Raw genomic sequence first — 15,430 nt, forward strand, 5'->3', positions numbered from 1 at the left:
CACCACCCCAAAGCTCTCCACCCGCACGAAACCGCCCTCCGAGTCCACGTCACGCAAGTGAGTCGAGTGCTGTACGCGGGGCACGGCCGTGTACTGAGAAGGGTCCATGCGTCGCCAAGGGGCAGCAGCGGGCAGAGGCACGCCGTCGGACAGCTGGACGTCTCGATCACGTCGGTGCAGCCCTTGCAGGGAACGGCACGTGAGCGCGTCTGGTTCGGCGCTTCGAGACGCGCGCCGTGGACGCAGCTGCTCAACGTCCTCCGCATCCTCCACGACGCGTCTGCGCCCTGACTACGACGACGTCGACGCCCCGCTCTCTGTCTGCGAGCCTCCGGCCCGCCTCTCGCACCTGTCCGCTCTCGCCGACCCGCTTGCCTCACACACAACCGGCGACCTCTGCACGTCGTCTGCCCCTCAGCGACGCACGACGCCCTCTGGACTGCTCAGCACCGCCGCCGCCTGCCTGCCACATCACGCCGAGCTTGTCCACTCGCACCGGGAACACGTCCCTCGTCATTCGCCGGTCGCCACCGCTGCCTCAGTCAGCGCCGCCGGTTTCGTCCTCGAGTCGACTTCTTCCACGTCCAGGCTCGGTCATCCATCCCTCAGCGCATCCCACGCTTCCCCGACAAGCCCACGGACGTCCCGCGTCTCGCGTCTCGCCCGCACCGTCGCGTGCACCCCCGACTCCGACACGCCCTCGGTCACGTTCCCAGCGACCTGGGCGTGACCTTGTCTGCTACGGACAACGCTGGGCTCTGCCCCTGTTCTACAGGTAAGTCCCTGCCCCCTTGACACGCTCCGACCGTCCCGCTTCTCCATTCACCCACGCGTCTCCGTCGTCGGCCACCCCGCCACGCGAGTCGTCCGTCGCACCCGTTAGATACGCCCTTGTACAGAACGTGCTACACCCGCTATTACGCTACCACTACGCCCACTCTGCGCGTATGCGGGGCGGACCCGTGTGCATCCGCGCTACCGATCGTACCCGTTGTTCCCTAGCACCTTTCTGGCGGTCTGCGGGTCCGGCTGGTAGCTCGTCCGTCGTTCCGGGGCCAAAGCCCTCACAGCGCGCGCGACTGTCCGCTCGACGTACAGTCAGCACCGACGCGTGCAGTCAAGAGGGCACAGCGTATACGCGCCACACTAAGCAGCCAGTTAGGCTGGTAATCAGCGGACGGGAGGCCGCAGTGGCCAGCGCGGGCCGTCCATTCCATCGGGTGCGAGCCACATGCGGCTCGCAGAGCCGACGGTCCGTGGAAGACTACACACCGATGCCATACGAGTGTACGGTGGCACAGGAACAGGACTTTTAGTCACTGCGAGACGGTCACGAAAGCACTCACCGTGTAGCCATGTGGGGAGATACGTTGTCAAGCCAACGCTTGTCCGGAGCATTAACAGAGCGACGATTCGGGCAGCAGGGAACGAACGGGGGGACAGGGTCGTCAGCGGCTGCGTCTCTGCGGCTGGAAACAACTCACCTGAGTGGCCGCAACACGAACGATCGCATTCGAGAACACCGCGTGGAATAATGGATGTGCGACGACAGTCAGTGTGCAGCGAGCTCGTTAGTCGGGTGGATGCTGACTACGTGGACGACATACCACAGGCGGTGTGTGCTGGCCGGGCCGTCACCACTGTCTCGTCGTCGAGCCGTGTGATGTCGGCTTGATGTCCGGGACGCGTCGAATGCGGGACGGCCTGCAAACGCGGGTATGTACGTCAGCGATGTCTCGATAACGCGTTGTACTCACCGGTACAATCCGCAGGGCATCTTGGCCAACGTCCGATGCGTTGACGTGTCGCACGGGAGATCACACCGAATGAAGCAGTAAGCCACGCATACGAAGATGTAATGGCTAGGTCGACTCACCAGTATCGACGTGGCAAACAGTGCACCGGAGGATTGAGGTCGGGACGCCTACCAGCGCGGGTAAGGCCACTCTGCGCTCTAATATAGTGGCTCGGTCGGACGGATCGGAGCTGCGCGCGCGCGCACGGACCCTGAGGTGCCGTGTCATCCGGCAAGCGAGGTTTGATGACGGAGGAGGGTACGATACTAACCGGCAGAAGCAGGGTCCTGCGGGTGTGGCGTCATGGAACGTCTGCCGTTCGTACCAAGGCCGGGCTAATAGCGGCGGCGTTTGTTACGCCCCCAGTTTCGTATGATCGGTCGCCGTGGCGTGCGTCTGATGAACGTACGTGAACAGGTCGATCAGTGTATTCCGCGGCCCGTGATGCGCTAATCCAGGGTTGCGAATGGCCAGTCGTCCGGAATGAGCTACGTCGGTAATCGCATGATGTAAGTTGACGGTCAGCCACTCGATCAATACAACCCAAAAAGTAAGCTTACCCCGGTGCAGGAACGGTATACAATGCTTTAGAAGACGGAGAAGTGGGGTGCTACCGGGTGACCAGCCAACGAGCGAAAACGGAACAGCTGCGGTATAATGAACTACAGACTCGCCGTCTCCGAGATCAACGTGGCGTGTTGCGGTCCGTGACGTCGCCGTCGCTGGTTAGCGAAGCCCGCAGTGGAGAAGCGAGGCGAGCAGAGAGGGTGGAATGAAACCTACCGTCTCTGCTCCTCTCGCTCACGCTCAGATCGTCTGTGTTTGCGGAGGATCGCGCGGCAAGGAACCCGTCACGGAGAGCTCTCTGCGGACGCAGGACACCGCCGCCACGCGCTCTGTGCGTTCTCTGCGGATCAGGAGAAAGCGGAACAATGGGCCAGGCCATCTCGGCAAGAACCTTCGGACAAACCGTGGCAGAAAGCCAGCCAACCAGATGAGACGACTCGCGATGGCTGAACGGTATTGCGAGGCGATCGTCCGGCAGTCAATCATTCTTGGCTCCGGCGCGGATGGGATTGCAGATTCGTCACGGTGTCGAATTCAAGTTCAATGTGAGTGCGCGACCGAAAGTCATCTCTGAATATCCAAATGAGCCTGTAGAGTCGGTCGTCGACAGCCTGAAGGGAGCTCGCCGTAGATGGTGATCACACAGCCTTAAATCCCGTCTTGTACACTTTTCAATCTACGCGCAAAGCTATCGCAGCCGCAGGCTGCGAGACCAATTCCTTTGTATCTCGACGAAAAAGTGAATAGGAGTCGGACTAGCGCGAAGAGCCTACGGGCAGAGTGGTTTCCTGCCGAGACTCGTCGTACGAAGCTCGAGTCTCGTCCACTGTAAGTCGATTTCGACTTACAGGAACAACCCATCCTGACATGGCTTCGCACTGGCTAGTCTCGCCAGGCCCCAGGCCCCGGATCGTCCTGCTCAGGGATGTGTAAGCGTCGCGCAACCCTGAGCCAAGGGAAATAATGGTCTGCCACAGTCCCGAGCCCCGACGCTCGCTGCTTTATAAGGACAAGGTGGACAGTAACTTGCCCGTCGCACCCGTCCAACGCACCGTCCTCACGTCGTCATCTCCGTGGTATGGCTCAATATCTCACACTTGTCTGTCCAATCGACTCGGCGAGCCGACAGCCGCAGTACTCGTCGAAACATTCGGAGAGGAGAGGCCTGTTCCGCCGCCTTCTCACCGCCGAGCTCCGTCTGTGTCTCGACTCATCTCGTATATCACTCAGGCTTACTCACCTTGTATTTTCAGAAAGGCTTACCGGGAGCCCGGACGCACGGATGCGATACAACGAGCACGACTTCTGGAAGCATGTCATAAAGCGCTTCCGCTACAAACTCGTCGGCTGGCCGGAGTCGATCCCGTTCAAGGATCTTAGCGAGGTCAAGGGCGGACAGGGCCCCGTCGCAGAGTTGCTCCACTTGTGGTACAAGGGGAAACTCGCTTTCGTACGTGTCGAATCAGCGTCGGAGGTTGCTGCGCTCAAGCCCCAGACCGTTCGTACACGGGCAAGCCGCTGCGATCTCAAGTCCCACTGGAGCCAACTGACGGCATCCGGGAAACCACGACGCTGCCATCACCGGGGCGCTATTACGCCGCTGACGGTTACGGAGGATGTCGATGCGCGCGTGGACGCGGAGGTTGACGCGATGGTTGAAGGCACGGGTGGCGGGCAGCGTGTAGCGCAGGGCGAGATTGCGGAGGATCGGATTGAATCTTGGTAGTTTAGACGAGACCAGTGTTTTTGGATTTGGCAAATTGGTTCACTACGGGGTTGATCAGAAGAACAATGAGTGAGCGGACATGCTGAGCGGAAACGGTCAAAGTCGCGGACGCTCTGGGATCTGGGATCTCGCTGACACGATCGGGGCGCTATGCTTCGGGCAGGTCAGTCCTGATTTGGCAGACTCCCGCTCTGCACCGTACACTACGAACCATGACGGCGACTGACACATGGTAAGTACTAAGTCGGGATACACGTAGACAGTACTGAGGCTCGTACAGCACCTGAGTGCCAGTGGTGAGATGACGACTGAGGTACTGAGAGATCAATGACCAATCAGGGCTACCTGAGCTTCAGAATTCTGAGACGGTCCCGCCAGGTTCGCAATTCGCCGCAGAACTCTTACAGCCTGAGTGCAATGCCGACGATGGGCCTTCTCCCGATCAGTAAGAAATTGAGTGATGTAATGGGCCCAGCCATGCTTGGCAAGTGCTGTTCCGGAGACACAGTCCATACAAGACAGGCCATACACTGGATGCTGTCTAGAGTATAGCCAGCCTTGTATGGGCTGTGCCTCTGGTACGAGAGGCACTACAAGCTTGGATGGCTTACCTTGAGAGGGAGAATAGGTCGAGAACACGGAGCCATGAGTTGCGGTGACACCGGAACTGAGTATGTAATGATCGTAGCCGATGTTTCAGAAATCAGAGCTTCTCCGGGCCAGGCAAATGTGTGATCATGGAGCTCGGGGATGTGGCCGAACACCAGAGTATCTAATCATGATGCTCACTGGTCTCACTTCGCGTCGATAGCAGCCTCTCTCTGACAACAACACTCACCTCCACCCTGCTCCTCTGAGATCGCAGCGGAAAGGTATGTACAGTATCTACATACTGTCCTATACCATTATTGACTGACCTACCTTGATCTCCAGGCTCTGTCAAGCTCGACTTACCACTCTGGACAGAACACGAGCGAGGCGGCGGACAGCGTCGAGAGCGGCAGTGACGAAGGGGTGCGTGTGAATTTCAGCCACGCGGTACGCACCCGACTTCGACTTGGACGCCTCAGCCACCGACGACGAAGATGCGCCGGCCAACAGGTATCACTGTAATGGTCGTGGCGAGCATCTGCGGTACACTCACAACTGCCATATTTGGGACTTGGTCTGATTGCGGGCAACGTATATCTACTCGATGGTTTGACGAACACACCGGACGAATACAGCATCCAGACATCGCACGTAAGGTTTGTCTACTATCTCGTAATGGACAGGGCTATACTGACCCCATGAACAGCTCGAATCGGTGTGCCAATCGGAAGCCCTTGCCGAAGAACCCGACGCGCAATTTGCGAACACCAATGTCCCACCCGCTTCCGGATCGCGCAACACAAGCTGTAGCAAGCTGCGACCCCGGCGATTGACCCCCGGCGATTGACAGAGGTAGCGAGGGATGGACACGCACATGGGAATACATCCGGATGAGGCAGTGCGTCGCATGTTCATCGAACTTACGAGCGCGAGGCGCGAGGCTGACGGACTCGCGTTGATTCAGTGTCTGGAGTTGCTGCTGACGCACCAAAGTCGTGGGGTGCGAGATCAAGCCCGGACACGCAATGCGCGCCCGGGAATGTAATGGCACTGCCCGGGTCGTCCCCGGAGCCATCAACGGGCGACACGAGTGCCCAACGGCAGACCAGAGCGGGCATCCCAGGTGAGAATGACTGACCTCTGTGCTCATACGTCCGATGGCTGATGGACGACTCGTACACAGCGAGCATCCGGGTATCGGATCGGCATGTCGACATCGCCCGAGCTGCCCTTCCGGGTATGAACCGAACGAGGCGCATAGGGACTTGCTCGGACGTGAACAACTCCGTCCCGAGTTGTATTCAAAGCTTTTCGCAGGGGGATGCCCGGGCCCGGGCATTGAGCCTCTTCTTGAGTGCGGTGAGTGCGAGGTAGACTTACTGCGTGTATCCGGATTCGTACTGACTGGCGTCGAGTAAGGGTGTACCGACAACACGTACCTCCGGTCTGGCGGAACGTTCGGTCACGCGCCCGAAGCTTCCGAGGATGAGTGGCGACGCCCGGGTAGTGTTTGCGAAGGGGTGTTGTTGGCTGTCGGACAAGGGCAGTCGTCGGTGGCCATCCCAGGTGAGAATTAACTGACCTTTGGCTTGTACACCGGATAGCTGACTTAGCACTGCCGTGCAGTGACCATCGAGGGATGAGATCGGCACATCGACATCGCCCAGACAGCCCTTCCGGCTCGGGCATGAACCTTGGTGGCCATGTAAAGACCCGCTCGGACGCGACGACCGCGTCCAGTGCGGATCCGTAGCGGGCATCGAACGGAGGTGTTGTACTGTGTCTCGATTCCGAGAAGGGGCATGCACTGTGAGTCAAAGACGGGGTTAGTTCTCGTGTACAGATCCGGACTGGCATTCAGTAGGTGTGTCCAGATGTACGTCGGGGCGCAGACACTCGCTCGGGCAGCCCTGCAATTACCGGTGAGCACTTGCACGTCGGACTCAAAGTGTCATGCCTGCAATGTGGGGTGAGTGCTCACGGCTTGCGTGGATGGGTGCTGACCAGCTGCAGGTGGTGTCCGGACATGAACGCGCCATGTCGACAAACCTCGAACGCGGAGTGCATCGTCGTAGACAACAGGGACACCGAGTCGGCTCAACTCGGACGTGCGGACGCCGACCGACGCTTTGACACGTACCGATTCGATGGAGGAGACGATGCGCGTACACCGTCGAGTGCAGGAGGTGACGGGATCGGCGCGAGATCGTCCCGACATGGAGAGCACGCTGCGAGCAGGGGACACGCACGGTCGTCCAGAATGCGATGTATTGTACACTTCTGTAGTTCTACGGACGAGCGGACGCACCTGGAGGGCGGCATGGTCAGAGGCCACTTTCGCCGCAGAGGCGCACACCGTAGAGGCGTGTCCTGCGTCTCCCTCTCTGTCTGTAAACTGCACCTATCTTTCCACTTCTCAGCGGACAGTTTCTGCCCCGCAAAGCAGCGCCGCCCATGGGCGTCTATTGCAATATCTGCCACGTCTACGTCCTCGCCGCGCGCTCCGACCCGCCCTTCCCCCACACAGCCGTCGCATGAGGCACTTCGCTACGACCAGACGGGGTCAACGAGGCGGGTGACCAGAAGTCGGGAGGATCTCCCAACGCGCGGGAGCCCAGAGTCAAAAACAGAACGGCGGGCATCGCGGGTGAGGAGTGCTCATTCAGTCAGAAGCTCTCTTCGCCTCAACGATCGCACGGCCCGGTGCGCAGGCGGTCGGGGACAGTTGCAGCCGACTGCGACGGTGCCAGTACGAGCATATCGTGAGAAGCACACGACCGCGGCAAACGTACACAATACAGCGAGCCTCACGCGACGTGTCGCCCATCGCAGGTGAAGACGAGACTCGGGGTGCCCAGCTCGTACCACCAACACACGAGAATGGCTGCAGGACGTGTAGTGTACCGAGGGGTCGTCCCCGAGAGAACCAGATGCGAAGACACCAACTCACCTGATAGTACTCCCCCGGGCGCGCGAGGCTGAGCATGATGATGCTGAACACGTACAGCAGCGCGCCGAGCACCTGCGCCTGCCTCTCGCGCATCGCCGCCGCCCTCTGCATATGCATCGCCTTCATCTGCATCAGCTGCTTGTCCCTCTCCGCGGGCGGCAGGTGCGCGAGCGCCGCCAGCTGCGCCGGGTGCAGCCCAAAGTTCTGGAACGACCCCATGTTCTGGCCCATGGACCCCTGCGCTGGCGTCGACGGCGCGTGGATCCCCATCCCCGCGTTCATGCCCCCCATCCCGCCCATGCCCTGGCCCGCACCCATCCCGTTCATCCCCTGCCCGCCGCCCATCCCGAAGTGCGACGCGGGCGAGAGGTCGAGCGCGGGCGACGTCGGCTGCGACCCGCCGCCGTGGAAGCTCTGCTGCGGGCTCGGCATCGTCGGCGACGGCGCGGATGGCGAAGACGCGCCTGCAGACCGTCAGCGATGAACGGATAGACAGGTTGGCGCACTCACCTCCCATGAGCGCGGCGGGGTTGATGCCGCCCATCCCGCCCATGTTCCCCATGTTCATGTTGCTCATCCCGCCCATGCCGCCCATCCCCATGTTCCCCATCCCGCCGCCGCCGTTCATCATCATCGCCGCCGGGTTCATCGTCCCTGCGTCCCGTCAGCGCCCGCGTCCGACACACAACGTACCACGTACCGTTCATCCCCATGTTCCCCATCCCGCCCATACCTCCGCCGCCCATGTTGTTCATCCCGCCTCCTCCGCCCATCAGCGCCGCAGGGTTAATCCCTCCGCCACCGCCCATCAGCTGCTGCGGGTTCACGCCGCCCTGCCCGCCCATGCCCTGCTGCTGGTTCCTCTGTTGTTGTTGTTGTTGCTGTTGCTGCTGCTGTTGTTGCTGCTGCTGCTGCTGCTGCTGCATCAGACGCATCATCATCGCGGGGTTCATTCCGCCTATATTCATGTTCCCCATCCCTCCGCCTCCGCCGCCACCACCACCTCCCATCCCCATGTTCATCGTGTTCATCCCTCCGCCTCCTCCGCCGCCGCCCATAGCCTGCTGCTGCATGGCGGCCATCATCTGCGGCGTCATCCCGCGCGCATACATCTGCATCTGCGCCTGCGTCATCCCGCCGCCCATCCCGCCCTGGCCCTGGTTCATGCCGGCGAGCAGCGCGGGGTTGATTCCGCCCTGCGGCGGCTGCGGCGAGCCGTGCGCGGACGGCTGCGTCGGAGACGTGTTCATGGTCGTGTTCGAAGTCGTGTAGTTGGGCTAGAAGCGAATGGCGGAGCGGGCCTTAGGGCGCCGTCGGTCGAGGGTGTTTGACCTGTGAGCACGATGCGTGTTAGCCAGAACGAATGAGCGAGACGACGACGTTGAATGGGAAGATTGAGACGCGGGATGCGAGCGAGAAAGAGATACGCACCGAGTACCACTTCTCTTTGTTGCGTATCCTGAGCGAGCACGCTGGTCACGCCTACCAGGTTCAAAAGGCCTGCTGAAGTAAGATGTCAGAATGTGGGACGGAGAACGAGGCAAGAGGAAACGGTTGTCCAAAGCGGAAGACAGAAGTGGCGTTGTCGTGGGTCAACGAAGAACGTTCCACCCGCCACGCGTACGAGACCTCATTGAAGTGCATACAAGAGACCAACGATCATAGCACGAAGTCCCTCGCGAACGGAAAGGAGAGACTCGACAACGGCAGGCGGACGACGACCAACACGACGCGTGGCGGGGGCGGGAGGACACCCCACGCCAGGACGACGCGAGGGATGGCGGAGACGGTGTGGAGGGACGCGTCGAGGGACGGGACGCGTGTGGATCCACGGGACCGCGGCACGGGAGGGCAGGAGGGCGGACAGGGGACGGGCGGGGGCGCGAGACAGGCGGACGGACTTACGTTGTCGGGTGGAGACTGCCGGCCGGGAACAGAAACAGAGGTGGAAAGTGAGCGGACAGGCCCAGGGAACCGCGGAAAGGCGGAGAATCAGACAGAGGGGCCGTCGCAGCGTCGGGGTGTCCGCAGCGACAACAATAGCAGCGCCCCGTTCGAGCGCAGAAGCGGGCGATGGGGGATCGCGGGGTGCCGGGGCTGGGGAGGACGGGGAGGGCCTCGTGCTTGGCGAAGAGACAGCAGGCCGTGCGGATAACCTTGTGCCAGCAATCGCGCGATGGCAGCGAGACGATTCCAATCGGCCGCCCAACCCCCACCGCCCCGTCACGCGCCGCCAGTCACGCTCAGAGTCACACGCGCCACACTCCCATATGCGGCAGGTGCGCGCACGCCGACTGCACAACGCCACACTCGGCGGGCGGACGGCGGACGGCGGGCGGACAGACATGGGCGGCGGAGGCAGAGGAGAGAAGGGCCCGGGCGAGAGACGAGTGACGAGCTGCGTCCCACCGCCAGTCCAGATCCCCGATCTCCGATCCTCCTCAGGCTGCTCTCTGCGCTGCCCCTTCGCCCTTCACGCCACCCTCTTCCCGCACTGGCTCTCCACCAGCCCGCCCGTGACCCGTCTCCTCGTCCGTCGCACCGTCAACTGCCCGTGCCCACCCGAGTCAGAACGCGCCTCCCGCCACGAGTAGGAACGCCGCGACAGCGCAGCCACAAATATCCACGTCGCCACCCGTCGACGTCTGCCCCGCTCACACGCGTGAACGTTCTCTGAGTGAGTGGGGCGCTCCAGCATCTGTCACACGAACTCATGCGCCCTCCGCCGTTGACTAATCAGGCAACCGATGCGGCGCGCGCATCACTTCCGCATTTGGACGTGCGCCGGCCGCTCCGCAGCGCCGCAAACCTTCGTCTTCCTGTCACCCACAGGGACGCCTCGTTGAGCACCTGCCCGAGTTGCACCGGGCATCGGTCTCGGGCCTATGTACATATGTGCAACGCGCACCACTGGACTCGATGGACGGCTGGCTATGTCGATTCCCAGTCTCCGAGTCCCAATCTCGCATTCATACGATCGCTATGCATGTTAGCGTGAGTGCCACCTCACTCATTCTGGACTCTCTAACTCATTTTGTGTTATTAGCGTAGTCTGTAGATTTCATCTCGTTCTCGTTGTCTGTTCATGTCATGCACTTTGCCTTGCCGAACCCGTATACATCCACAGGATTTGTCGACACCCCCGACGCCATGTCTTCCGAGATGACAACCAATATATTCCGAACCTGCCATACTCAAACATAGCTGTCAGTCAGAAAAATCGAATTTTCCATGTCCAGCCCTACATGTAGTGACATGGCCGTATAAGACCGTCAGGATTCTGGCTGCATTCAAGTGTGCATCGAAAAAACATTATCCGGTACTTATCACCCCATATCCGTCTTACGGTGCCTTATCAGCCTGACAGCATCTGATATGGACGTACTTATCTGGGCATATGTGGAACCGGAAGAAATTGCGACAAAACCCTCGCACCGGGACGCAACCCGGCGGACGCCCCGCTCTCGCAAGGCTCCAGGTCCTACCATACTGTGATACATACACTACCTGAACTAACGCCACTTGTCTTATTTCATATTCTCTTACAACGGATCCTTACACATCAGTGAGCACAATAGACCAACTTAGACTGAGATCTTGACACGACTGTTCACGAAGTCAAGCGTCGCGGTCGCATCGCACACACATGTAATACACATGGGCGGATTGGGGGCCATAGACAAATCTTTGCATTCTGAGCAGCCTGCGGATCGTCACGTTCAAAGCTCCAACTGTGGCGGGAATAGTCAGGCAGACGAGCCGCCTTGGGTGGATCCTGTGGGGAAGTGATGATATGAACATAACCGTGATTACGCTGCCTGATCACAGCCTGATCACGACTTACCAGATCCCCCGCAGTGCCTTATAAGCCTTGACACGACTGTAAGGCTTCGCTAGGACTTACATGTCAGATGCACGTTTTCCGACCAATGCACGACGTAGTCTCGCCACTCTGCGATGGCGCGGTGACTCTTCGGTGGTATGGCTCTCTTCCTCTATCTGCGGTGTCTGACGCATACGGTCAGATCGGACTTGGACACCGGTCTGCTACGACTGGTAGTGATATCGACTGTCGAGGAAGCCAACTTGAAGCCCGAGTTCCGCGGCGAGACATGCTGCGGGCTCGCAACGAGCGAGATGCAGTACTGTGGCTGCCTCGAACGTCCCGAAGCCAGAGGAGCGGGCGCGGTGGTGCACGCTACGACCAGTTTGACACGCAGTCGTGTGCCCGGCCATCGCGCACTACGTTGTCAGTCGCGCCGGCTCCCGCAAGATGTGTACCTTCGGTGCTCACTGGCGTACCCTGAATCACGCACAGAGAACATTGATGTGCCGATTCCCTCGTGCGATTGATGGCTCTCTCTGAGCCTGAGGTCTCGATCAAAGTCAGTCTCTGCGCTGTCGCAGACCAACCGACACGATCGTCGCCGTGCTGTTGCGGTCGTCCCAGCACTCGCGATGGGGTGTACGAGGCTCACCGCGAGCAGGCGAACAAGCGTGCGTCGATGTGACGTTGTGATCCCGTCTCAGCTTACCGACTCTAACAAGCGTCCAGTGCGAGTTCCCGATGCCCGCACCATGTCGCTGATGCGGCAGCTTTCGGTCGCTAGCTGTCGGAAACTTCTCCCAATCTCACCGGACATGCTTCCAGTGACAGTCGGACCCAGTTGGCAGCACACCGGTGGTGATCGCGGGCCCGGGAGCTTCGATATGTTGAGATTCCCTCGAGCGAAGTCTGCGGCAAGCCTTGACAGAACTTGCAGAGATTCCCGCCGCGTGTTCGGCCAGTTCGCGACACACCGGCACGAGGACAGCGGACGCTCCGGATCCATTGCGTCGCGGGCATAGCCTCTGCCAGTTCCGGCGGACACCTGGTCAACGCAAGGCGGGCATACGCGACTGGCGCAACGCAACGATAGATCCTTGTGTCCGTGACACAGTCGACCAGCCGCCGGATCGCCGAGCGTGTCCCTGAAGACCGCAAACGCGCGCGCAATGTGCAGGTTCGCCGGACGGATGTATGGGCAAACAATCTCTATCCGAGATACGTACAATTCACCTATTAGGACGGCGCGTCCTTGGGCATCTCTGTCGCAGAACAGCCTCAGTCTAGTCATCGGTGTACATGCATAGCATTCTTTGCATTTCGCAGCGTGTACGCTAGTGGGGTCCAAGCGGCGAACGTCAGGCTCGACGGAGCCACATTTTCCTGCAGGCAAACCCTCAAAACGAATACGACCTCGCCGGAGAGGACGGAGACTCACCAGTAGCCGGTCGCCCGCCGCTCTGTCATCCACCACCCCAAAGCTCTCCACCCGCACGAAACCGCCCTCCGAGTCCACGTCACGCAAGTGAGTCGAGTGCTGTACGCGGGGCACGGCCGTGTACTGAGAAGGGTCCATGCGTCGCCAAGGGGCAGCAGCGGGCAGAGGCACGCCGTCGGACAGCTGGACGTCTCGATCACGTCGGTGCAGCCCTTGCAGGGAACGGCACGTGAGCGCGTCTGGTTCGGCGCTTCGAGACGCGCGCCGTGGACGCAGCTGCTCAACGTCCTCCGCATCCTCCACGACGCGTCTGCGCCCTGACTACGACGACGTCGACGCCCCGCTCTCTGTCTGCGAGCCTCCGGCCCGCCTCTCGCACCTGTCCGCTCTCGCCGACCCGCTTGCCTCACACACAACCGGCGACCTCTGCACGTCGTCTGCCCCTCAGCGACGCACGACGCCCTCTGGACTGCTCAGCACCGCCGCCGCCTGCCTGCCACATCACGCCGAGCTTGTCCACTCGCACCGGGAACACGTCCCTCGTCATTCGCCGGTCGCCACCGCTGCCTCAGTCAGCGCCGCCGGTTTCGTCCTCGAGTCGACTTCTTCCACGTCCAGGCTCGGTCATCCATCCCTCAGCGCATCCCACGCTTCCCCGACAAGCCCACGGACGTCCCGCGTCTCGCGTCTCGCGCGCACCGTCGCGTGCACCCCCGACTCCGACACGCCCTCGGTCACGTTCCCAGCGACCTGGGCGTGACCTTGTCTGCTACGGACAACGCTGGGCTCTGCCCCTGTTCTACAGGTAAGTCCCTGCCCCCTTGACACGCTCCGACCGTCCCGCTTCTCCATTCACCCACGCGTCTCCGTCGTCGGCCACCCCGCCACGCGAGTCGTCCGTCGCACCCGTTAGATACGCCCTTGTACAGAACGTGCTACACCCGCTATTACGCTACCACTACGCCCACTCTGCGCGTATGCGGGGCGGACCCGTGTGCATCCGCGCTACCGATCGTACCCGTTGTTCCCTAGCACCTTTCTGGCGGTCTGCGGGTCCGGCTGGTAGCTCGTCCGTCGTTCCGGGGCCAAAGCCCTCACAGCGCGCGCGACTGTCCGCTCGACGTACAGTCAGCACCGACGCGTGCAGTCAAGAGGGCACAGCGTATACGCGCCACACTAAGCAGCCAGTTAGGCTGGTAATCAGCGGACGGGAGGCCGCAGTGGCCAGCGCGGGCCGTCCATTCCATCGGGTGCGAGCCACATGCGGCTCGCAGAGCCGACGGTCCGTGGAAGACTACACACCGATGCCATACGAGTGTACGGTGGCACAGGAACAGGACTTTTAGTCACTGCGAGACGGTCACGAAAGCACTCACCGTGTAGCCATGTGGGGAGATACGTTGTCAAGCCAACGCTTGTCCGGAGCATCAACAGAGCGACGATTCGGGCAGCAGGGAACGAACGGGGGGACAGGGTCGTCAGCGGCTGCGTCTCTGCGGCTGGAAACAACTCACCTGAGTGGCCGCAACACGAACGATCGCATTCGAGAACACCGCGTGGAATAATGGATGTGCGACGACAGTCAGTGTGCAGCGAGCTCGTTAGTCGGGTGGATGCTGACTACGTGGACGACATACCACAGGCGGTGTGTGCTGGCCGGGCCGTCACCACTGTCTCGTCGTCGAGCCGTGTGATGTCGGCTTGATGTCCGGGACGCGTCGAATGCGGGACGGCCTGCAAACGCGGGTATGTACGTCAGCGATGTCTCGATAACGCGTTGTACTCACCGGTACAATCCGCAGGGCATCTTGGCCAACGTCCGATGCGTTGACGTGTCGCACGGGAGATCACACCGAATGAAGCAGTAAGCCACGCATACGAAGATGTAATGGCTAGGTCGACTCACCAGTATCGACGTGGCAAACAGTGCACCGGAGGATTGAGGTCGGGACGCCTACCAGCGCGGGTAAGGCCACTCTGCGCTCTAATATAGTGGCTCGGTCGGACGGATCGGAGCTGCGCGCGCGCGCACGGACCCTGAGGTGCCGTGTCATCCGGCAAGCGAGGTTTGATGACGGAGGAGGGTACGATACTAACCGGCAGAAGCAGGGTCCTGCGGGTGTGGCGTCATGGAACGTCTGCCGTTCGTACCAAGGCCGGGCTAATAGCGGCGGCGTTTGTTACGCCCCCAGTTTCGTATGATCGGTCGCCGTGGCGTGCGTCTGATGAACGTACGTGAACAGGTCGATCAGTGTATTCCGCGGCCCGTGATGCGCTAATCCAGGGTTGCGAATGGCCAGTCGTCCGGAATGAGCTACGTCGGTAATCGCATGATGTAAGTTGACGGTCAGCCACTCGATCAATACAACCCAAAAAGTAAGCTTACCCCGGTGCAGGAACGGTATACAATGCTTTAGAAGACGGAGAAGTGGGGTGCTACCGGGTGACCAGCCAACGAGCGAAAACGGAACAGCTGCGGTATAATGAACTACAGACTCGCCGTCTCCGAGATCAACGTGGCGTGTTGCGGTCCGTG

At 60.8% G+C, this 15,430-nt stretch overlaps 3 protein-coding genes across 3 annotated transcripts; 2 read left to right on the forward strand and 1 right to left on the reverse strand.

Moving 5' to 3' along the window:
* The first annotated feature begins 2,973 nt into the window (after nucleotides 1-2,973).
* Nucleotides 2,974-4,151, forward strand: B0H18DRAFT_1015736 (uncharacterized protein). The gene is made up of 3 exons (XM_048029229.1): nucleotides 2,974-3,191; nucleotides 3,250-3,559; nucleotides 3,621-4,151. Exons 2-3 carry the CDS (start codon nucleotides 3,327-3,329, stop codon nucleotides 4,087-4,089), a joined length of 702 nt encoding a protein of 233 aa, XP_047891722.1. The 5' UTR covers nucleotides 2,974-3,191; nucleotides 3,250-3,326; the 3' UTR covers nucleotides 4,090-4,151.
* A 2,152-nt stretch (nucleotides 4,152-6,303) lies between these two features.
* On the reverse strand, nucleotides 6,304-7,762 carry B0H18DRAFT_1015748 (uncharacterized protein; the record flags this gene model as incomplete). Its single annotated transcript, XM_048029230.1, has 2 exons — nucleotides 6,304-6,487; nucleotides 7,631-7,762. Coding segments are annotated over 2 exons (175 nt in total), but the record flags the coding sequence as incomplete, so codon positions are not given.
* Nucleotides 7,763-10,563: 2,801 nt separating this feature from the next.
* On the forward strand, nucleotides 10,564-11,970 carry B0H18DRAFT_1015760 (uncharacterized protein; the record flags this gene model as incomplete). Its single annotated transcript, XM_048029231.1, has 3 exons — nucleotides 10,564-10,576; nucleotides 10,682-10,840; nucleotides 11,542-11,970. The coding sequence occupies 3 exons, from the start codon at nucleotides 10,564-10,566 to the stop codon at nucleotides 11,640-11,642; spliced, it is 273 nt and encodes a 90-aa protein (XP_047891724.1). The 3' UTR covers nucleotides 11,643-11,970.
* Between the last annotated feature and the right edge of the window lie 3,460 nt (nucleotides 11,971-15,430).

This window comes from Fomitopsis serialis, assembly GCF_022376445.1.
Source record: "Fomitopsis serialis strain Sig1Antser10 chromosome Unknown B0H18scaffold_49, whole genome shotgun sequence".
Lineage (NCBI taxonomy): Eukaryota > Fungi > Basidiomycota > Agaricomycetes > Polyporales > Fomitopsidaceae > Fomitopsis > Fomitopsis serialis.

Coding starts and splice junctions, on each gene's coding strand:
- B0H18DRAFT_1015736 (XM_048029229.1), top strand. CDS start 3,327: ATGGTCTGCCACAGTCCCGAGCCCCGACGCTCGCTGCTTTATAAGGAC. Junction 3,560..3,620: donor CCTTCTCACCGCCGAGCTCC/GTCTGTGTCTCG, acceptor ATTTTCAGAAAG/GCTTACCGGGAGCCCGGACG.